Consider the following 25578-nt stretch of genomic DNA (forward strand, 5'->3'; position numbering starts at 1 on the left):
TTTTGTCTATTCAAGAAATTGAAACGTGAGTAGTGTTGGTACATCTAAAACAATGGACAAACAGTGGGACGTATATAAACCATTAGTGCTTTGATTTTAAATCGGTTAGTATTGGAGTAGGTAATTCATATGATTTGGAGTAAAGTATCGTAACCTCCTCTTCATAGTGCAGGATGCGACATGACTTAGTATTCATCTATGCAGAACACGTTAATGAACATTGTTTTTGTATTGAAATTGTATGCTAATGATTTTTTATCAATTAGGAATATTAATTTATTAATTTACCTTGCATCTTGCATTATACGCTCATATACTGGTATAACGTGGGCGCGATAGGTGTGAAAGAACCTTTCGGAGACCAATCATTAACTTTATATCGATGTTGAAAATGTCAGTGAATGGTCTTTACAGTCACGGTGGAAACAGCAAAGTTTTTAAACTTTGAAACAAAATTCAGTTGATGACCGACTCGTCTGTCTGTTTATCTCCAAGGATCAAAATTCTCATCTCAAATTTTGATTTGATCAACTGCATATTGTTGGTACGATGTACCTCCTCAGATATCACGTGACTAGTCGCAAATCTTACAAAGTTTGGTACGTGATTGCCGTGATTCATTTCTCTCTTGAAGAATCAACGTCAGAAAAGACGGCAAATCACGCAGACATAAAGTTAAGTAAACCAATTAAATGTCTACTTGCTTTGAGATATTAAAGGAAGCAATAAGGTCGCAAAAAGAGGTAATTTCAACCGGTAAATCAGTAACAATAAAGTGTAGGAAAACAAAGTATCTACATTTACCATTTTATCTTGTTTTGTTTGACTCGTCATCGTAGTCTCTCCATAATAAAGGATGTTAAGGTGATAATTCCATTATTATCTTTAGTTTCCTTGAGACCAAAGATAGCACCCATTATATGAATGCGCAAAAATCCCAGTGAGTTAATTCTATACGTAACACGATTTGAACTAATTTGGGAGAATAGGATGTAGTAATGTTGGTTCAATCAGCAAACTTAAGGTAATCTGCTTTTCTTTGTTTGCAATCCACTTGTTTTTATGGGTAATTTGTAACATTACAACTTTCAGCAATAGGACACCTACACTTTTGTTCCTGTTTTCCCAAAGAAGTTCAAATCGTGTTGCACATAAAGTGCTAAAATTAACCCCATTTACTCACATGACAATGCTAAACACGACATTTCAAAACGGTAGTAGGATTATGTGTTGGCCAAGTGCGTGGCAAAACTCTTTGAGCTGTGACGTCATTGAAAAGAAGAGACAAATGCAGGTTTGGATTGGAGACAATCAAAGTGGTATTGCGAGACATGACATGCTAGGTATCTTACCTTGCTCATCGCTTCCCTCTGCGATAGAACTTAGCATACGACTCCAAAGGACATTGTCGATCTTAATTACCTCTGCCCAAGAAAAGATATATTTAGAAAAAACAGCCAATTTAAAATACAAAACGCACACGCCTTTTGGTAACCGTAAATCAAACTCACTTTTTTCTAAACTCGGTGTCTGACAACAGGCCTGGCAGAATTTGGATGAATGCGTGTTCTGTCATTTATAATGATATCAACATTCTGGGGAGTGTTGTATTCAGCCATCGCAAAGTGGATCATGTTTCAATATTTATTCAGATATAGAACATCCTACCGACCAGCGAAAACCATCGTATATCAATGTTATAATGCAAATCCAATAAACGGAGGATAGAATTTCGACTGCCATTCAGTGTCCTGGTTTCGCTGTTCTAATTCTCCAACAACTGATTGATTGTTTTGTCGTTTTTGTCACCCAATTGTTATAGGAGATATCAGCCAGTTCATTTGCCGCAACACGAAAACTTACGCTTTGTTATGAAGTACGGAATAGAGATTCATGACGTCGGAGCTCAGAATTTTCGGGCGGGGAGAGGGGAGGGAGCTTTGGTCTCATTCGATCTTTTCCAATGAAAGTGTAGAGTAGCTACAGAACAATCGCTGATGCGTAGACTTTACTGTTTAGCCAATACACAGTATCCATGGCAAAAATTACTATCATCAGTTACAACACTGTTATGTTGATTGGCGGAGATAAAGAAATTCATGTCAAATTAGTCACGAGGACTTCGGAACGTGGCGTGACACTTTTTGTAGGTGCGTTTGTGGAGAGACTGTGATACAGGGTGTACAGGCATAGTGTTCAACACCACTTCACTTTGTACTTTCTATTACACTATGAAATTTGAACTTTGTTTAAAGACCAGCTAATCACCGAATAATGCAACTGAGAACTCTCTGGTTTTTCAAATCATCGATACAGCGATCCAGCGTATGTGTTCATCCTTGAACGGCCATTTGTGGGTACAGCGGCCTTATCTAACCAACTGTTACATATTTTAATTAAAGCGTCTGTCCCTACGATTAGCACAAAGGGACGCACATATGACAGTTCACAGTCCCTCCATCACGTGAGCGAGGGGTTGTTGACAGTTGTTACAATTCACTCAGCATAACAATTGAAGAGGCTTTATAGTTGACTAATCTGTCTTGGTTAAGTTTATTGTGTTGCTGCTGTGCCAAACTAAACACTGACTAAACTTCAGTAGCCACACAAATCGGAAATTGACGAAGTCGAAAACATGTTTGGAGAACCGGTTATCTAATCCCTGCCGAAACTGTGATAGATTCACTAATACAAATAATATGTTGAATCAAAGTTCGCAGGGAAACAAACAGACTGATCGCAATTCCACACGTCTATACATACGTTCAGTTATAAACCATGCACAAGTTTTGTATAGAAGCAACTCCGTCGTGATAAAAAACGTTGGCTAGACATCTGATGGAAGGCACACGTCACTGTCAGGTCATATTCACTTCAGAAATTGTTAACTCTATAACAACAGTTGAGAAGTGGATACCTTGGGTCGTTGTCTGAAGTAACTGTTTATACGCCATATGAAAATTTAGCGTTACGCACCCCTAACGAAGTGAACCACAAAAAATCAATTAGTCACTATAGTCTAAATCTGTGCGAGATATAGGGCCTGACAAGTACAACTAACAGAAGATATACCCAACAAATTTTTGCTACTTTGTTTTCCTCACAAACGACAATGGTGACTATGTAATATAGAACACAATTGGAACTGTTTTGCGAAAACTTTATCGGCCCACAGCGCAGACGAGCTATATACATTACCTGAGTTTCTTTAATTTTACGAACACTATATTTGTATCCTATCGCAAATTTTAACTTCAAGTTGTTACATTCGAATCAAAAGTAACAGGGAAGCGGGACATGCTTAAACAACATTTTTTTTGACGTTCAACTGGAAGACAACTAAGCAGCAAGTCCAACTGTAAGAACGTGGAACACGCTGATATATGACTTCGGTGATTGTATTATCGATGTGTGCGCTATCGGGCGAGTTTATTTTTAAAGTAATATCCTCAAAATATAGAGGAAATTTCCATGAAATGTTGTATATCGGCTGAATATTTACACAGTGAAAAGTTAAACGGCCATTGGTCAGACATCTATTATCTACATTCACCGTGATTCTATAAGATGATTCACTCTTCCAAGAATCACGTCTAACTATCAGCAGCTAACTCTCATAGACGTAACTATCAGTTCAACCCCCCCCCCCCCCCCATCCCTTTCCCTCACGAATAACATGTTTGGGCGAACCAGGACTATCAACCTAATGTATTTGCTAGTGTTTTTGTTCTAAGTTGCAATGCCGAGTATTAAAGGTATACATTCACCTGTAATCTAAATATGCCCATATATGGCCAAAGGGGCGTTCCTTGGTATTCAAAATGTCCATGTGAGGGCGCTGTTTTTAAAAAGCGGCCACCCGCTTAAAATTTGTGATTGTGTAGATTTTCTCTTTCCATGGTAACTGTGGCAAAATTGGAACAGGTGACAGTATACCTTTAACTCGTCAACGGCCGGTATGCTTGGATGTCAATATCACTATTGATGACTCAAATTCACTTGTCAAGTATAACATTTCATGTTGTATATAATGCGTTGCACTGGCAAGCCTAATATTTTGAAGATTAATATGCACCAGGGAGAAGAAAAAGAAGAAAATTCTTTGTTTTCCAGATAAAAATAATTAATATATCAAAAGTTACATGTACCGGTCATTTAACAAAGCACAGCTGAGAAACATGTGTGATTCTATGCATGACGTCATTCATCTATGATTCTTTTTTGGTCGAATCTTTAATCAATAAAAGGATAAAAATATCAAACAAGGTGACAACTACAAAGAAAGAAAGACAACGAGAGCAAGCTATACTATATCGCAATAACAGATAAACACATGTAAGTTTTATAAACTCGTTGCTCAACACAATAACATGAGAACGCATTTCACACTAGATGCTGCTTGCTGCAGTTCAAATGCACTACATCAAATGGATAACTCGATGAGAAATACAAAAATAATCATTGAGTTTAAGCAACTAAGCTGTACTAAAGTAAACTCTTAACAGTGCGAAAAGTAAGATTTAACATTGAAAACTCCCAATTATTCTTACGAACCATCTCATATCTTACATTAAACTCTCTCTCTCTCTCTCTCTCTCTCTCTCTCTCTCTCTCTCTCTCTCTCTCTCTCTCTCTCTCTCTCTCTCTGTGCACAAATTATATAAATCGATAAAGTATTTATCAGCATATTGAGTGATAAAAATGTATTGCATTCCCTGAAGGATATGAAGCTTTACGCAATCATGTAATTAATCTTACGTTGAACGTTGACGTAATGACCCATGACCTTACGACCAATGGCATCGTTTCTATTCTTTTTACGTTCAGTGTTTGGTGCGGCCAATAAGAAAGGCCATCATTTGAATAATTATTCCGATCGTTTGCAAAACCATGTCGATTGAAGAAAATATGAATGCCAATGCTTTAAAAATAAAATTGTTACATGTGAGAAAGAAGCCGGTAAGCTGCATTAGTTGTTCAAAATTCACCGTTATCTTGATTTCAAATTGTAAATGATAAAGTCAAGTACCAACATAAAATGCTATTATTTCCATCACTTTTAAAATCAGTTTTACAAACATTGTTATCATCAAAAAGGTTCTAATCGCAGTGTAACGAAAAGCTTATCCGACAGCTGATAACATTTCACAGGGCTGGTACGCTACCAAATTAGGTTCACGTATTGTGCGAGTCAATACTTGAAAATTACCTTCAATGCAAACATATTGTATTTACATCAAAATTAAACACTCACAAATATTAAGTTGGGTCGACACGTCAGATAGAAGTTCGAATGTAAGGTCTACTTTGTGTTATTTTGCTGGTAAATGTTAATGTAAATGTATTTATCATCTTTTACGCCTTTCGCAATGAAAAATCATCGTTCCTATCTACTCTAGAATATGATTTTTTCATTTTTTGGATAAAAAATGTTACGGTTCACTTTCATTCCACGTGTCGAAATCGTCAGATTTTTTTTATGTTACCTTGTGAAGTTTTTGTTTATAGATTGGAAAGAACAGTTTGACACCAAAGGTGGTGAATAAAACCATACAGGGTGGAGACATAAACAATGCATTTCGTTTCAAAATATCCCTTCATCAATAAGAAATCAGCATATTTGACCGACAGCTGTGCAATATTTATAAATATCACATATCCAGATCCAACCGCATGGTATATCTCTCTTGTAAAATGTCATTAACGTATGTTTCATGATGCATGATCTTCTTTCTTTTTTTCAAAAAAGAAAGATCGGTGATTAATTTGCGCACCAAACACGGACAAAACAATTGAAGCCGGTGTGTATGGGAGCAGTGTGACGTGTACCTACCTGTTGAATATTCATGAGCTATGTCATATGTCAAGCGCGAACTATTGAACGATGATACTAGTAATAACAGACACATGTTGAAGTGTCACGTGATCCACATTATAGTGTGCAGTACACTGCCGCTGCATCGACATAAATGTTACATGGAACACTACACCGTTGAACATGTTATATGGAATATGTCTCTTTGAGAGACATTCCCGCGAGATACAGTGGTTACCAAGCTTCAGACAGACCTGTCTCCTCCGTACGTAGAAAATATATGTCCCATTGTCAAGAGCTTTGTAAAAAACATATTTGATATAATGATATGACGATACACAAAGGGAACAATGGACGACGACGCATAGAGGACGGGAATGTCATCAGTGACAATGACCGTCTTCTAATTTGGAAACAAAATCGAGAAGTGCCGTCGACATACGTAATTCAACAATATGATAACTGACTTGCAAACAAGTCAGAAAGACCACTGAGAAAGACGCTAGGATTTAGAGATTTAAAAACATTGCTTAGATGTCGTTTCCCAGAAACGGAACAGGCATATCTCATTTCGCGCTACTGAAATTATAAAATGTGAAAATTTACATTGAGTATAGGTGACGGGACGTTGAATGTTTTTTAAAATATTATACCTTTTCATAGTGTCCGGGAAATATGTTATGGACAAATATTCTGTAGATTTGACGTCAGACAATAAGGAATCTAATAAAAATGTTCAGCGTTCATAGCAAATACCCTGCCATATATAATTTGGATTTATCCACAGATCTGTGCACAGGACACTACTTCGGAGCACCACGGAGATAGCGGTACAGATTCGGACTGTGTTCGGAGATTTGACTGTGCGTTTGTGATTGAATGTATGACTTCGTCCCGGAACAAACAAGAAAAAAACAAACAAACAAAAAACCGGAAAACAAAGACCGGGCATCTGAACAATTGTGATCGGAAGTTCTAGCCGTAACCACTTCCGATAGCGTTTTGTCGCAAGGCGAATTCACGCACTGTAAAAAGAATATAGCATTGATAAACAAAACAGTAGCTCTCGTGGGAGTTAATACCCTGTCGTGAGAAAGACCGGCATGACAATGACACGCGTACAATTCTATCAGTGTTGCTGGTTGATGCACTAAAACTAAGAGTTTGCCATCAAGGCACAATTCAGTACATTGACGCTGTTCACAACACACCTCCATTTCCACAGCCTGAGACCAACAGCAAAGCTCAACAAAAAGCAAATACTTACACAACGATTCATGACCAAGACCAGTTTATCGAAGGACGTGACAACTCATATACCACGACATCACATCGTCCTGTTCAGATTGCAAACACTTCTTTGTTGATAAAAGTTAGCGTTGTAGATCGGCCGAGCCTATGTTAAGTACGAGTACAACAGGGTTTTCTCAGATGTGCACTCCTGCGGCACTAGTACTTAGTATCGGAACAGCCATCATGTCAGAAATATCGGAACTAGCCATCATGTCAGCAGCGCTGCTGTGTGAAACTATTCACACCTCCACGGTCAGGTACACTCGCGGCCAGCTATGCGTCTCCGCCATTTTCATTGAAATATCCAAGTGCAAGTGACATCGCGTGAGCACCAGGCCCGGACTAAACAGCCAGTAGATGTATATATTAGGTAAATATCTGCAATTCTATTACTGTATTAACATCTGTGGGCTGACAGATGACGGTCTTCACATCGGAGTCAAAGGTCACAATGCTGGAAATAGGCGATGAATTGAAATGTCGTGCAATAATGAATATGTTTCTGTATTTGTCAACAATGGCTTCGAACACGCCATGGAAAATATAGTATACTATTCTACGTCGTCGAAGTTGACAAATTATTCAAATTATTAAAAATAAACTGGAGTCAACTGCTGTGTCAATGCATAATCGAATTTACCAACTGTTAGCATCACTTTTGTCAACAACATATTCAAATTGTGTAAAAGCATAGAGAACCAGTAGATCTATAGGCGATGTGAACATTCAGAGCTGGCTCTCAGAAACTACGGACCAGTAACAAAATCGTCACCTCCACACAAGACTGCAGTAATACCGAATGATGCATGTGTACATCGGTTACCGTAAACCCTGGCCACCATATTTCAATTCATCAAACTAACCTGCCATATGATACACACTAGATAACAAAACGATGAACAACTGCCGACCATCGCCTCAATCTACCTATATTTCAATTTGCGTAATTAATGTTTAAGCCGTTTGGACCGGTGAAGACTTTTCTATGAATGGAACAGACAAAAAAGCCGCCCAAGACGATGACGGCTGACGACATATTATACATGTATGCATCACGGGAGTGTAACATGCCACGCCCACGTGATGACTGGCACGATTAAGTCAGAGATAAATGAGGATAAAATAGCACAATGACGTCGATCAATCCTGAATTCAAAGGTAAAATACAGAATTATGAACTGAACTCTCGAAGAGATAAACTCCCTGGTGACCCGTCACTTGATGTCGATAAACAACTTGTGAAAGAGAGAGAGAGTCCTGGATTCGATGATGGTGAGTCAAAACCTTGTTAAGCAGTGGGCAGCAGGTAAAATTGCTATCTCATTACCTGCGGCACTACTACTTAGCAAGGATAATGACTTGGATCCAGTCGGAAATGGTAAAATGGCAATCAGAACAGAGAAATATCACCCAAAAAGTTGGAGATGCGATACCTTATATCAGGAGAAGCAAAAATGGCGATGGCATTCCAGCGTAAAGACCGAATTCAGAAAAGCGCAACGAAACTATTGGAGAGTTTTTTTTTCGTACTTTCCCTGTAAATCATCGAGTTACATTTAGATGACAGCCGTGACAACGGTGCTATCTATCTTTTGGTTACTAAAATTGTCCTGTTGTCACTTGTATCCACCTCTGCAGCTGTGATCGCCGATAGCTGGGGACGAGAAAGGGACCCAGCAAGCATACGAAACAGCAGCAACATTCTCGTTTTACCGGCTGAGAAGTTAGTGTACATAATAACACGAGAATAAATGAAGTGAAAATGCAAGACAATGGAGATAAAACAACTAAGACGGGATCAGTCCTTGTGTTGCATTGTATTTGTAAATGAACAGTCATGTTATTTTAGCAAACTCCGATTCGTGTAATTACTCACACTTTAATAGTACTCATTATACGATTGTTAAAGGTATCAGCTTTGGTTGACAAAGGACAGCTGTGCTGTGACTGTAATGCGATAAATTACGACCAAACTGCAGAACGCACTGGCCACCGACAGCCGTCTTCCAAATTATAAGAAACAGAAGACAATAAATTTCAAGACACTGAAAGAGAATAAACCTGGATGACGGTGGAAAAAAATGAGCGCCTCTTTCCTCTGAGTGAATTGGCGAATAATTTGCATACCTCGAATATTTAAATCTATCACGCGCCATCATAGATCTAAATTTAGAAGTGCAATAGGTATTTTGGTGTGAAATGGAAAACCTGTTCGTAAAAAATTCTACAAATAGTGTTCTCCCCATCATCTACTTTTTGGGACTCGGTAAATCGCATGATATACAATATTAAATCTAAAATTACGTTTTCTATCGAGCTGTGGTGGTGATAGCGTAAATGAGACAGCGATAGGTTGTGGAAAGTAATGCCCCGTAACCTCGTATTTCATTCCAACATTGTGATGAGGGACAAGGAATAGATTATCAGATGCGTAATAAAGAAAAGAAGAAGTTGAATGAGAAGTGTTTTATAAAGATTGTTAGCTGAGTATTTGTTTTGTGCCGTAGGTCCGTCGTTGGCCTCCGTTCAACAGGTTGGGTGAAAAACGTTACTTGGTGTCATGCGAACACTCGGTGCGGTTCATTCGGTGTTAGTCTGGTGCTTTCCATATACCACGCTATTATGAACGTTAGAATAGGCATTTTTTGGCACCTTAGCGTCCTGAGATGCCCATTATAACGGTCACAACAGCGTGACACACATACATACAGAAACGGGGTGCTCGTGTCTTTATGTGAATGAGTGAAAACCTACAGCGTTGATGATATGATGTTACCGAGGAACGAAACTACAACGCACACATATAAGAACGACAAGGGAATGACAAAAAGAGTAACACGCACATAAAAAAAAAACGATTTTGTCGACTCACCGTCATAAAACAAGAAACAGAACGTGTACATACATCGCCCTTCCTTGTCATCTTTGAACGCCATATAGAGGTTTAAAACTCGGCTTCACAGGGGAACGACTCTATACGCAACCCTAGACTTCGAACCATACGGCGTCCAACATGGTATGAAAGATCGCTTTGGCCGTTCTCTGACTATACATCAAACATTAGAAATCGCAATATTCACTGATAGATGGTTATAGAATCCAATGAGAGACAGATATTTGGACAAGTTGAAACTAGAACGCCACTGCATAGTGTAGAAATCGTGCCCTTTGTTGAAGATAATAACATGTGTATAATAAAATGAAAAATTCCAATTACCAATTGTTAGGGCAATTACTTTCTCTTCATCACAGAGTTCACCGGACGATGTGCAGGCAGCAAACACGGAGACAAAGTGAACCGGCTGTCCAGAGGACTTGGGCCATGAAACCAAAGACAGGCCGAGCACAACTCTGATACGACCTGCTTCAAATGACCGTCCACTCCCTTGTGCTGTGTTGACGTGGCGTGGAAAGACTGCCGATATAAAAGGCTGGTAACTTTGCTGCTATAATTGTAAGGTTTAAAAATGGGGCCCGTTTTATGAATGCCCGTAACGACACATTGTCTAAGCGCAGCCATATGTTTGTATGAATGCGCGAATGATATTAATAAACCATTTCACCTTCAAAAGTGAGGGTACAGCAGAAGCACACTGTGGGCCTACATGAGGAACTCAGCGAGTTCCGAGAAGACAGAAAACGATATGGCCTAGAAATGTTCTGTTTTTTTTTCTTCTTAATAATACGTAGGTCCATTTCAGCTGTATTCGGACTATTATTATTGGGAATCGTAGATGATACTGAAATTGGTAGATTGTACCGCTGTGAGAGACTGTGTTTGATGAACGTTAACAGTACCGGACGTTGGGGGTACACTAATTGAGCCTGGGGGTAGAAATTCAGACCTTGTTAAAATATCTGGCTGTATGAATAGCATTTTGGTCAAAACACAGTCTAAGGACTCTCAAAAGTGTAAGTAAGGAACATCCAGCTCACGCTTATAAAGATTCGAAGTCGAAAATCATAATTATCTCTGCCAGGCAAAACTAAGTGTATCGGTCAAGGGTCAACGGAGTTCAATCAAATCGACGCAGGGCCGCATGGGAAATGACAAACAACTGGTAAAACACCGGCTCGTTTAGTAAACTGACGAATACAATTTGGAAGTGTAAATATGAATTTTGCCAAAGACATACATTTAATGTGAAATTGACCTGCGAAATTACTCTAAATTTTAGAAAAGCTAAACGAATTTTATTTATCGATCAACCTTTTGAATTCCCTCGACGTAACGATATTGTGCGGGTGGGCGATTCAGTCGGTAAAGGTAGGTGTTCAATCATAAATAAACCAATCGACATGGAAGCAGGAATGTTTTTCTGGTAAAAACGTCGCCATTTGAACTTACATCCTTGCGTTTGTGAAACACAAGGCAGATTTAAATTGGTTAGGAACTTCACTTACCTGACACTCAGGATACCGTGAAATATCACCCTTTAACTTTAAAGGTCATAATATACCGAACGGTGCCGCTGTTTTCAATTTGAACTTCGCACACACACGCGATTTGAATTAGTGTGTCAAATGTAGCGTATGACGAAAAGTTTGTCTAAATTGTGGAATGGTAAAATGTGACCGATTCCGACAGATATTACTGGTATAAAGCACAGTGCTCTAGAATCGAAACTTACTTCCTGTTCCTTCGATGAACGCGACATCATACATACACCTTCGTACAGCGACTGCATCCACCGTCGTACAGCGACTGCGTTGTTGTGGCCGTATAGAGCAGCTTGTGGCTTTACGTGTGTACCAACAGCTTTTAATATCACAATACCGGAAGAATGTACAACAGATCTCTTCCGCTGAAAACATTGAACCAACATGTTCATCGCTTTGCTCTTGTTTCCGTTGAACGGTGGTTAAATAACGCCCCTTTTCTTCCAGATGCAAAACTGGTTTTACAAGTTCTTTTCAACGGGAAGGCCGCTTTCTGCGTTGTTGTATTGTTATCACAATGTGGAAGCCCGACAGAAACAATGGAGCGCATCAAATTTCCATATGATCAATTTCAATACCCCTATCTATTGAGGCTATCCGGTGGATGCCAAGCGCAAAATCAAGGGGATGTTGGTCTTTAAATGGTACTACACTGCCTATCAAAGACCCGTCAGCAGACGAAACGGTGATTATTAGCGATTTGTCATTGACATATATGCACACACAGGATAACTAAATTTGAGAACGTAACTATAACATGGAAATAAAAGAACGCTTAAATTGACTCCAAATCAATATATTATATGAACGAAGAAGTGTTAATAATGGCGAGACAAAAGTTTCAGGCCATTTCGCATTTCAACTCGTCCATGATTAATATGAAGCCCATCCTGCCGACAATATGTAAACACACTGCAACAACGGGTGCCTATGAGATTACTCACTTTTGTTTTTGTTTTTTTCCGACTTTTCGGGATTAAATTTAAAGCTCATTAATTTTGCGGAATATGATAACAGTTCAAATGGGACGAGTGCGTGGGAATGAATCTCTATTAAAAAGTTACACTATGTTTACAATATACCTGGCAAAGATACCGTTCGTGAAAAGAGATGTTCGATGCTAAATTTTCCATGAAGAAGATGTGATTGTGTGGTGTTACTTCACAACTCAGTTGAAAGAAGACTGCTCCCATGGTGACATGGCACGAGGACTCGTCCGATACGCCCGGGCCCGAATACGTCCGAGTACTCTGTCGGCCGAAGATAAGTATCCAGGACAACGAAAACTAACGTCATCATCATATATATGTTCTTGCGGAGGTTGGTTGAGATACTAGTACAAATAAAATGATAAATGGTTCAATTCGGTCGTATTTATACGGTTGGCAATTCTGGTAATTAAAGAGTTGCAGAACGGAGCAGAACAAGGGCCCGGTGCGGGTTGTATGTGTTTGCAAGCTGGTACCGTCATCCTTTGTTATGCAAATGCTCTATCAAGTGAGAATAAAAATATCCCCTGTAGAAAAGTGAAGGTTTGCCTCCTCGTCAGTTTGATCATCCTGTAATTGTTATGCAAGTTGGATGCTTTGTTAACTTGATATTAAGTATGCACAGCATGGACTAGCTGGTATTTGAAATGAATCTTTAAACAACTGCTTTCTGTATGCTGCCATATGTTTGAAGTGGTTTCATTTCCGTGAACACTTCTTACGAAGTTAAAAACAAAGACACCGATGGAACATTGAAACCCGGGTGACAGTGAAGGATGGGAGACAAGAGAAAGGAAATGTACCACTTTAAAAGCTTTGTGATCTGGTTTTCTTCAAGCAAGGGTTGTCGTTGACAATTTACTAGATAAGGAGAACTGACAAATTAATAAAATAATAGTACATATCTCTTCATGGAGAGGAATGACAATTAAAGATCCGATGGATCACAAACTTTTGTTCATATCTGTACAATACTCTATGTTTGTGCGATAAAGCATCTCCACCTTTCATAATGATTATTTGTTACATTGAATTCCACTTCACATTTTAAACCACATGAAGTCAATTTACAAGCTATAATGACATGGTTTTAGGCTTAAGGGTAACCAAGCAACTGTCAATCACGCGTGAAATCTAACCTTTGACATCTGTATTATCGTTCCCAATTAGAAGCAAAGAAAACAATATTTCTCTCCTGATTGTTTGTTTGTTTGTTCATTTATTTATTCTGCCTTGATGATGATCATAAGGCCGTAGGGTTTTGATATCTGTCACAAATAAAATAGAATGTGGATAATATAGGAATATCCATAAGCTATGTGGTACCTACTAGATCATCAAGTCGGCAAGTGACATTTATATTATGGCTAAATTCACCACATGCGGGCACGTGTCAGATGTATCAATTAACGATACTAAGTTCATTAGATATTATTCATTATGCCTTGCTGCTAATTAATCTCTCTGCTGGCGTCATTTACACCCATATTGTCATGGTTATGACTGCCACGTGACCGATTGGAATAGAACCCTACTGTTTCCCACGCCAGCCTGCTATTCATGTTCAAGTAGGATCTGAAAGGAGGGAAAGGTATGGGTTGTAATGCTGATAAAGAAAATGCGTATAATTAACAGACACAAAAATCTACCTGCCTGCGTGTATTAGTGCATGTATGTATGTATGTATGTATGTATGTATGTATGTATGTATGTATGTATGTTCGCGTAGGTTTATAGCCTGACTGTGTTTAACAATCTGCTTCTCACATTACTTTGCAGGACTTTTGTGAAATAGAAAGGGATTTTGCACATGTGTTTAAGATTAATAACGGAAAGCACCATGAAACCCCCACCCCCGCCTTTGACATCTCCATGAGCCCTCATGAGCAAGACTGACAAAAGAATCCAAGTTGCGACTGCACTACTTATCTTCAATCAAAAACTGCAAGTTGGATGTCGTTTTATTTCCTCCGTCTCCTCTTTTCGCACATCTGTATATGACTACAACTACACCAGAAAACGTTAAACTAAATCACAGCGCCGAGTACGTAGGCCCTTTACACACGGAATCGGAAAACTATCCTCCGATGACTTTGTGTATATAACGACATTTTCAGTGAAGCTTTGGAAGCAAGATTTGGCGGTAAAATCATACCATCCCTTACAGGTAAGCCTACAGATGAAAGTGATCAGATCAAAATCTGCCTGGTTTAGTCGAAGCACTGGATTATAAACATCTGCTTCACATTATCCGTCCATCAAATCGCGCATGGAGCATTCACACCAGCATAAACTGAACTCGTAAAAGTGGGTTATTTTAACAGCCGTTTGAAATCCATCTCTGTGATGTCACCTTGACCAAGATTCATGTACTTCACGAATTTGTCAATTCTGTTAAGTAAGATATTTCGCCTGTGACAAATTTTCCTGGAATTGCATTGAAACACATTGTCTTCACCAGTAGTTTATCAGACACGTTGGGAAGGTCAATGCACGTGATCTATAAATGGATACTTTCTCCTCCATGGTAATTATCCTGGTAGGTAGTCTGCGTACCCAAGGATTAACACCATCTGTGCATGTCTTAACCGGTGCATCTGTGACACTGTGTAACTGACCTCAAAAACAGGCCCCTCGAAGAACTACAGGGCATGTACAAGATTGAGGGCGTTATTCACAACCATTGAAATACACCGTACTGTTTAACTACCACAGGGGACATAAAAAATGAAATAATTCAAATTTGTAGTGAAACACTTTCGAATTTCTTAAAAAAGGTTAAATATATAGTAGAACGGTCAAAGGAACGGTTGAACAATAAGTTTAACACAGACTGAAGTATGGAACCACAGTCACTTGGAGTGTGATCGGTCTATTCCGCTCGGCGTCTATGCCCCCATAGACGTGTGTACATATGCCTGAGAAAACGGGCATATGTACACACGTCTATGGGGGCGTAGACGCCGAGCGGAATAGACCGATCACAAGTGACTGTGATGGAACCAAGGACATACCAAATCATATTCGAGATAGCACTATTTTTCCAAACATGCAAACACATCCCTTTCTATCTGACAATATGGAATTATTTACGAAAGGCAGTGTCTATAATAAATAGAGTTGGAATGAAGCTTTTATAAGAATTTAAATTACAAGTCAGGATACTAAATTCGTTTGAAATTGTTTTTAATTAATACATTTTCTCGACAAAAACACAATTTCAACCCAAAAAGTATACACAGGAGTTTGTTTGAATAGTTGTAGAGCTGCAAGTTGATTCTTGAAATAACTCGTTTCTAGAGGAAGGAGAGACTCATATATATAATGTAGGGGAAATAAATATTCGTCAGAATTCTGAATCTTGGTGTCCTGTGACCAAGATGTCTCGTTCGTCGCTGACACGGATACTATGGTGCTGTGGAATGAAATCGTTGCCACTGCCTTTTTCATGTCAGGACAGGTAGATAGCAGCTTACCATGCTTAGAGCACGTCTGTCCATTAAAAGAAAAAGACAAATACTGACATTCGATACACGATAAACAAAAAATGCAGAGTTCTATATCAAGATATACGGATTCTGTGTTTCTCGGTTGTTTGACAAGTGGCTTTATCAGTGTGGGTTTAACGACACGACAAAATGGTCTCAAATAAAGGGAATTACAGCTGAATTGTACGAAAAAAAAAAACATTTGTACGGAATTCTTACGGATTGGAACAACATTTTGCATGCTGTTGAACAGTTTGAGAGAATATATTAATAGTAATTAATTCAGCCATGTATGTTTCGTCTCTTTTAGTTTAGTTCTCTTTTGCAGCGTTTTCACAGTTACTATAATTTCATTAGGCTAATTGTTTTGCGAACCTCGAAAACTATAAAGAGTGCATCTATTATTGAGATACAAATAAATACCTAATCATAGGTTGCACTTTAGGTTGACAAAGCCCTTGAACGTTGCCCGAACCTTCTCGTATAAATGGTCTGACCCCAGCATGGTTTATCTGACCTCTGGCATCCACAGTAAATGGACAAAAAAGGACTGAACAAAAAAAGACATGTCTGTGTCAGAATCTGCAGCGTTAGTTTTTTTAAATTTTAATCGTTATTAAAGAGGGTTACAAACCATTACAGAATAGCTGGTTAGCAGTGACGGCTAATCTTTCCAAGTCCCCTCTTAAAAAACATCCACAACAGTACAATACACGAAAATTGGTAAAAACAATGTAAAAATTAGTTGGTAACAAAGCACGGAAGCACAATTGGACGTCCGTGAGAGTAAAGTTACCAAGATGACGGGAAAGACAAAAATGCAAAGTCATGGGGAGGGTTAGACACTACGACGTAAAACATTCCCGGATGTAATTCCAAATTGTCATGATGACAACACCATAAGTTAAAACGAAGCAGAGAAACCCGTTCGCTGTTTCTTGTCTCCTTCCATTTAAACTAGTCCTAAAATAAAGAGAAAATATCGAATTATATTTTGATAAATTTGTTCAGTATCAAAATTTGTCGGCATGATTGGAAAGCGGCATGCATGATAAATTCCGCTTTTGAGTTTATTATACGTTACGAATTGATAACCATCATTAAACCGTGATAATCATCATTAAACCGTAAACCCCGTTCTGGCCTAAGCTTATCTATGAAAAGAATAAATATATTTTTCTCGCGAATTTGTCAAACTCCAAAGTCTTTCTAATGTAAAAGTTCAAAAAGGTTTACAAATCTCGCAAATTTACTACACCATGTAGGCTAGATTGTGTATTTAATCACTTCCAGGTTACAGAGGTAACGCAAGTAATAAGACAACATTTAGAGTGTCAGCATTCATTCAATTGAACTATGAGTTCAAAGCGGCAAGTCATGTACATAAAACTCTCGTGAAACTACAGTTTTAGGGGTTCTTAATCACGGTTTTATATTGTGTGTACATTATTGTTTCAAATGTACACAGGAAGTGCAATCTGAAAGTTGGACTTTAATACAAATCGGCTTGCTATCAATTAATTGTGAATACCGGTATGCCTGAAACGGCGGCTCTTACTGAAAAAAATGTATAGCCTACATACATTTTTGATAAACTTTTGAAATGTCAAAAGTTCATCATCGAGACCATAAAAGTGAACGAACACCTTAGGGTCAACGGACTCCCCAGGAACTGATCGTAGCTAGGTTAACCGGAAACTGATCGTAGCTGGCGCTATGATGGTTATCCATGTGTGGCGAACGCTGGTCACGTTCGCTGCCATATCTCCAGCTACGATGGCAACCAGGCTTTCAAATTTTGCGCGGAAAGGTAGCACCATCTTTGGCGTTGCGTTGAACTACAGGTAACTGTGTATTTATGCTAATCATCCTGGTATATGACATTGGTTAGAGTTAGATTGTGTGCCTGTGACGCCGTTACCACCGACCATTCGACTTGGCGCCTTTGCTTCGTATTCATCTTGTCTACCTCCATGATCTTGTAGAGACTTTGTAGCAGGACTGAAACTTGCCTAAGGCTAAAGATATTTGAAAGATATAGCGGAGTATAGTATTCGCCTTAGCTGCAATAATTGTAGCCTTGGTTGGCCGTTGGGCTTGGGCTTCTGTCGTGCGGCTCGCGCTTGAGGCAACTTGAAAGCGCAAGCCGCGCCGCACGACAGAAGCACGACAGCTATATTCGCCTTTGTCATATGTGCCAGTCTCCAAGGTGCCGCATTGAGTCATCGTCATGTACATTGGAGCTATTTGTGCAATTGAAAGTGGATCAGTTGCCGCCATCTTTTGCGTATTGCTGTTTAGGCTTAAGCGTGCGCATAGTGGAAGCGTGTCGAGAGATATTTGACTCCTTGGTATAGAACCAGGACGGAGTGTACATCAGGATTGCAGGCATCACCACATCGGTACAGTGTGACACAGGTGCTTGCAGCGTAGCTGTGATATCGCAGCGCTGCTTGTGGTGGCTATCGAACGCGCTCCGGTCAATGGTCACCTACTGTGTCCTTGACCCGAACGCGTTCGATAGCCGCCACGAGCACTGCTGCGATATCACAGCTACTTGCACCCGGGGGGGGGGGGGGGGGGCACTTCTTGCCAATATGTATGCGTGCCGCCCAATGGGGTGGGTATTTCAGCAACTTGGTCTAAAATGGCGGTATCAATTCCACGTTAAACCAGGGTCTAAAATGGGGTCGAGTTTTGAGTGCCACACAAGAACGAATTTGCAACCGTCTGTTCCTGTCTCGCTACTAAGCAGCTCTCAGCTGCACTCAAAAAGCATTGATACCTTTTCTGCGGCAGGAGAACCATGGAAGAGACCTCCTGGCTTTAGCCAAAGTAAATCTCAACTTGGTTTTAAAACACTGTCACAGATTGGTCAGAACTCCATATATGGAAGATTTTTGCCCAATAGAAAATATCCAAACAAATTGCTCTACTACTTGTATTTATCATGACAGGTCCACCATGACCACATTACGGACGACCGCAAGGCTTCGTGTGGTTCAGAATTTTAAAAAAACACCAGTCAGACTGTAACTACAGATAACTGATAAGTTTTAAAAGCTGGACCAAAATTTGGTGAGGGTGAAAGACATTTTCTTTCACCCAAATTTTTTAGTATTTCCGGAAATGTTTTTCAGAAGTCATGGCTTGGCCAGCAACAATATAGGCCTAAATGTGGTATAGAGGTGTAGGCTTTACCAGTAACCCAGTTATGCAAAATGTTTGCTTTTTACCCTGTAACGTTTTGCAAAGTTTGACACTATGACTTTTGACCTGGGTCAAAGGTCATAAAGGTCTAAAATGGGGTCCAAAAATAACAAGATTTTAGGTCTAAAATGGACCCTGGGTTTTTGTGTGCAGTTGCACACCCATACTACTTCTCTTGAAGTAAGAAGATAGTTGGAAACATAGCCTATATTCAAATATTGATGCAAAATTTCGAGATAAAACGGCAGAAGTGAATCTGCGTAAATGTGACTCAGCAGTTTTTCTTACTACTTTTGATAAACATATCATTATTTATGTTAGTTCATTGCGATACTCTCTCGATTTTCATTAAATTTTGACGTGTTCAAGATTTTAAATTACTAGAAGCTTACTGCAATTTTGTCACTCAGACTATGCTCTGGAATTCAGAGAGGAATGCTAGTGCACAAATTTTTCAAAGTGTGACCTGGAGTACAACAGCACTAATGGCTGGGCCTACTCCTCCATTAGCCTGGCCGTCGTGGTTTTCAGACGGGCGATACAGTTGACATGCTGGGTCGTAAAATGATCGTTAATTGATGTGTTTTCTAAACATTGCAGTGCCCTAAACGGTATCACTTCAATCCATCAATAATTTTGAAATAAAACTCCTGGATATTGGAATTTTTGATTCACTGCCTGATTCCTGCACGATTGTGTTTCCATGAAAGGAGGCTGCCATTTTGAAATTAATCATGTGACCTCTGCTTAATAAGCGCCCTCTATGACAGCTACCTGCATTTTGACTGATAGAGGCTGTTCGCGGCAATCTATGTCAGCAATTAAAAAAACAGCGTGAACCATAAATGTTCTAGATTTTTTGGAGATAATTTATGCAAATGAGCAGAACGCACTGACTGACAGAGTCCACCTCTATCAATTCCATGACTGATATCCTACAAAGTAATTAAATTACGCAGTGTAAGAAAGGTGTGAAAATTGTTACAAATTCATTATGGTAATAATGATGAGAATGAAAAACCGTAACGTTGTATTTTAAGGCCTAGTTGTTACGTCATCGTATTGCATGAACATTTGATACTACCGGTAATAGGAAGTCCACAAGACCAGTGTGTTGTGTTTGGAGATCAGCATATCTCAACATATCAGTAACCTGCGCAGAAGCAGATCAATCCAGTGTTTGTACCACAGCTGTTCCAATCTCTTCTAAAGAATCCTCAACTAGAAGTTTACAACGGATACCTATGCATATGCTTAGTTTGATGTCGTCTACTTAGTTACATACTTGTCAATTAAATATATACCAAATATTTCTTTAATTTTTCAGCGACCTTGCGGCAACTTCCGGGGTTACTCCTCCGACAACGCCTATGGTCTTCATAAAACCATGGACTGCCTATTTAACCAAAGGTGGCACAATTAAGGTAATCATTGATCGGTGTTCGATGTCATACAAAGAGAACTGAGTTGGTAAACCAGGAACCATAAAAATTCTAAACCCTACCGTCAGTTTTAACCTGTTTGCCCTAATTTCCTGTAAACAGGTCCCACTCACGATTGATAACAATGGGTTTGGACCAAACCATGGTGGAGAAAGGGTTAAAGGAACCCAGTCTGTTAGAGACATTTGTAATCTGCTTCTTTGCCGAGTGTTCTCAGTGCATGTCTTCATCTTTTACAGGTACCCACTGGATGCAAGAAATTTTTCCATGAAGTTGAACTTGGTGTAGTCGTTGGGAAGCAAGGCTTCAAGATTCCAGAGTCGCGTGCCATGGAGCATGTTGGTGGTTATGCCCTGTCATTAGACATGTCTGCCATGGATATCATTGGTGAGGCCAGAGACAAGGGCCATCCCTGGTGTATCGGCAAGGGGTTTGATTCATCTTGTCCTGTGGGAGATTTTATCCACAAGGACCAAATACCAGATCCTCACAATGTAGGACTGTGGTTGAAAGTCAACAATGAATTGAAACAGAATGGCAACACTAAAAATATGATCAGTGATATCCCTACAATTATCAGTTACATCAGTGAGTATTTTACCCTGAATGAGGGTGATTTGCTGTTGACAGGATCACCAGCCGGTGTTGGACCAGTTTCGCCAGATGACGTCATCAACTGTGGGCTGGCTGACATTTCTGAAATGACTTTTCACATTGAAGCCTAATTTCTGATCAAACAGATAACTCTCTTTTCTCTTGCAAAGATGTTGTGTAAAAAAATCCGCAACAAGTGTTGTTAAGTGTTGACAGAAGGTAAGGCAATCAGAACGAATTTTTGAATTTTTTTGTCAAGTGAAAATATATTACCTAACAAATAGCAAAATCGACAGAATTTTTCCTCAAGAACACGTTTGAAGTGTGACAACACGCTTTTGAGTATAAAGCGATTGATTCATTTTATGACCATTTCATTTTTAGCCATTCCTCTACTCATACGATGCTTTATTATAATATATAACATTGAACAAACAATATGTTTCTCATCTTCCAAACTGAAGGGAAGTACACAGAGACATTTTACTTTTCGCCAATAATAAGCCGTGATCTGCAGATCAGTGAATAAGAAGATTAGCAGGCACCGATCTAATAAATTTGCTGATGCAGATTTTGTCGTGCAGCTTCCTGTAGACCACCGATATTAGAAAGTAGACACACACACACAGACTACGCAGTATGGGACGGTCACCCCATCCCTAGAAGAGACAATCCTCTCGTCGGAAAATGTCAGGGTTTACAACCTTTAAAATTACTGCTACAACTCCATTGCAGGCTGAAAGTTAGATAACATTAAGGCGTTTATACAAACACTGCCAATGTAGCCATATATATAATATATATATATATATATATATATATATATATATATATATATATATATATATATATATATATATATATATATATATTTAATTTTTTTGACTAATTGCATTGTGACAATATGACAGTCATAGATGTAAAATACTGTAAAGATATGAAAATATGTAGTATTTGTAAAACTTCCTGACTCTCTTGAGAAAATTGTAATATCAGTCCTTTTTCCCGTTTATTCTGGGATATAAAAAGACTAAATTTAGCAGATTTTAAATGTTTTGGTTTATATCGCAATGCGCTACAACAACAAGAAAGGTTTAAAATGAATGTAACCTTACTAACTCCAAGAATAAATTATATAAACTTTGTTACATATTTCTTCTGTACTATTGTCATTATATTTTCCCATAATTTCTGTCCTTTACAATAACTCTGGAAGAAGTATTTGATTAAAACGTTTCAGACACGGTAATACTGTCTTCAAGGTGGATTTCTGAATAATACTGTATATTGCAAGTTTTCAGTGCTATGTTTTAGTAGGGCATAGTTCACTTTGAAATTGCATTTGATGAAAATTCACTCGATAACTGGTGTTCTGTTTTGATCTTAATCTTAAGGTTGATATAGTATTTTATAATATTTGTCGACCATTATGCTAACTATGATTAAAGGTATACAGTCACCTGTAATCTAAATATGCCCATATATGGTAAAAGGGGCGTTTCTTGGCATTCAAAATATCCATGTTGGGGCGCTGTTTTTAAAAAGTGGCCACCCTCTTAAAATCTGTGATTGGTTAGATTTTCTCTTTCCATGGTAACTGTGGCAAATTTGGAACAGGTGACAGTATACCTTTAATGTTTTGTTTGTATCTACAACAAGCTTCTGCGTTTTGCAGCAACACATTAATCAAAGTCTATGTGGTTATCTAATCTATTCCGTGGCATTTTCAGGCTGACCATATTGTCAGATTGAAATAAAAGTAGGACCCTGAAAAATGTGTCCACATTGCATTTCGTCACTGATTTCAGGAGTATTGAATTGGCCAATTAAGGCAAACTTTTTAAGCAAAGCGCTGCGAAATTACTCGACACGCGCGTTACGCTTTGCCGCAAATCGTTTTGCAAGCTTAGAAAGAAAACAATACTTTGTGACCTTGTTGAGTGGTTGGCGTTTACAATGGTTGAATATCAATATTTTACATGCTGTAGTTGCTGTTATGAAATGTGTTCTGACATAAGAGACCTACACGACATAAAATCGAATATTAACATTTTGCGTGTATTCGTTACTTCCATACACGATTTTCAACGTCAGTTTTGACCCGACTAAGTTTTTCTTCGTATGATCCTACTGAAGAGACAAAACACTTGTCCGGGCCGCTCCTGTACTGTAGTCGGAATTTTCTTTGTTGTTACCAAAAATAAAGGGCGCTATTGTCTGCTGATCATATTTTCTGATTTAAGACCGTGGTGTCTATGCTGAGGCACTGTTTACGAGGCCAAGGGCTGATCTGAGAATCTTCATCTGAGAGTCTTGATCTGAGAGTGTGACACAAAGACAGCCATGGATCTAGAATAGCTCTGAGAGTGTGACACAAAGACAGCCATGGATCTAGAATAGCTTTCACTCGATGATACTTACATCAAGGCACTCCTTGATTCAAGAAAGAGTTCTACATCCAAAGATTTTACTCAAATGTAAGGGCTTTCTCAGGTGGGAAATGCAACTTTTCATTTCTTAATGAAGTTTGCAGAAAACAACGTTCGACCACTGTGGTAGTTGTGTTGGAGGGGGGTGTATTACCCCTATTTGTAACAATCAACCCTATTTGTAACAAAATTTAATTTTCAAAAAAACTTTGCCGTATATGTTGAAATATTAATAAATATGCATATTTGTATGTTTGAGGGCAATTTCTTTTTTTTTCCTTGTCAAAACTCATTTTTCCGAAACTGCTTTTGTTACAAATTGGGTTGATTGTTACAAATAGGGGTGACATGTGTCAACCCTATTTGTAACAATCAACCCTATTGTAACAAAACCTAAATTTCAAAGAAACTTGGCCGTATTTGATGAAATCTTGATGAAATATACATATTAGTATGTTCGGGGGCAATTTTCTTTGTTTTCCTTGTTGAAACTCATTTTTCCGAAAATGCTCGTGAGATTAAATTTCGTTGTGCAGGTTCCTAGGGATAAGAGCCCTACTCGTAAGATATAATCAAGTCGTGCAGATACATGCCAAAGGTTTGTTTTGGGGCAATTTTCACCAATTTCGGTCGAAAATGTTAAAAATCTTGTTTTCTGACCGAAATCATACTAAACCTATATGGGGTTAACTTTTGTTACAATTGGGTTGATTGTTACAATAGGGTTGACGTGTCAACCCTATTTGTAACAATCAACCCTATTTGTAACAAAAGTTAACCAACTTGAAACAAAACCTAATTTTCAAAAAAAAACTTGGCCGTATTTGATGAAATCTTGATGACATATACATATTAGTATGATTTGGGGCAATTTTTATTTTTTCCTTGTCGAAACTCATTTTTTCCGAAAATGCTCATTAGATTAACTTTCGTTGTGCAGGTTGCCTAGTATAAGAGGCCTACTCGTAAGATATAATCGAGTTGTGCAGATACATGCCAAAGGTTTGTTTCGGGGCAATTTTCACCATTTTCGGTCAAAAATGTTAAAAATCTTGTTTTCTGACCGAAATCATACTAAACCTATATGGGGTTAACTTTTGTTACAAATTGGGTTGATTGTTAAAAATTGGGTTGACCAGTCACCCTATTTGTAACAATCAACCCCCGAAATACTAATATGTATATTTCATCAAGATTTCATCAAATACGGCCAAGTTTTTTTTGAAAATTAGGTTTTGTTTCAAGTTGGTTAAACTTTGTTACAAATAGGGTTGATTGTTACAAATTGCGTCGACGTGTTACAAATAGGGTTGACACGTCAACCCAATTTGTAACAAACAACCCAATTTGTAACAAAAATTAACCCCATATAGGTTTAGTATGATTTCGGTCAGAAAACAAGATTTTTAACATTTTTGACCGAAAATGGTGAAAATTGCCCCGAAACAAACCTTTGGCATGTATCTGCACAAATCGATTATATCTTACGAGTAGGCCTCTTATACTAGGCAACCTGCACAACGAAAGTTAATCTAACGAGCATTTTAGGAAAAAATGAGTTTCGACAAGGAAAAATAAAATTTGCCCCAAAACATACTAATATGTATATTTCATCAAGATTTCATCAAATACGGCCAAGTTTTTTTTAAATTAGGTTTTGTTTCAAGTTGGTTAAATTTTGTTACAAATAGGGTTGATTGTTACAAATAGGGTTGACACGTCAACCCTATTTGTAACAATCAACCCAATTTGTAACAAAAATTAACCCCATATAGGTTTAGTATGATTTCGGTCAGAAAACAAGATTTTTAACATTTTTGACCAAAAATGGTGAAAATTGCCCCAAAACAAACCTTTGGCATGTATCTGCACGACTTG

At 38.5% G+C, this 25578-nt stretch overlaps 1 protein-coding gene across 1 annotated transcript; it reads left to right on the top strand.

Annotated features, from left to right (window-relative positions):
- Positions 1 to 17728: 17728 nt before the first annotated feature.
- LOC139119803 (oxaloacetate tautomerase FAHD1, mitochondrial-like) lies at positions 17729 to 22061 on the top strand. Its single transcript, XM_070683703.1, has 3 exons — positions 17729 to 17869; positions 20563 to 20659; positions 20917 to 22061. Exons 1-3 carry the CDS (start codon positions 17742 to 17744, stop codon positions 21400 to 21402), a joined length of 711 nt encoding a protein of 236 aa, XP_070539804.1. The 5' UTR covers positions 17729 to 17741; the 3' UTR covers positions 21403 to 22061.
- The last annotated feature ends 3517 nt before the right edge of the window (positions 22062 to 25578 follow it).

This window comes from Ptychodera flava, chromosome 20 (genome assembly GCF_041260155.1).
Source record: "Ptychodera flava strain L36383 chromosome 20, AS_Pfla_20210202, whole genome shotgun sequence".
Taxonomy (NCBI): domain Eukaryota; kingdom Metazoa; phylum Hemichordata; class Enteropneusta; family Ptychoderidae; genus Ptychodera; species Ptychodera flava.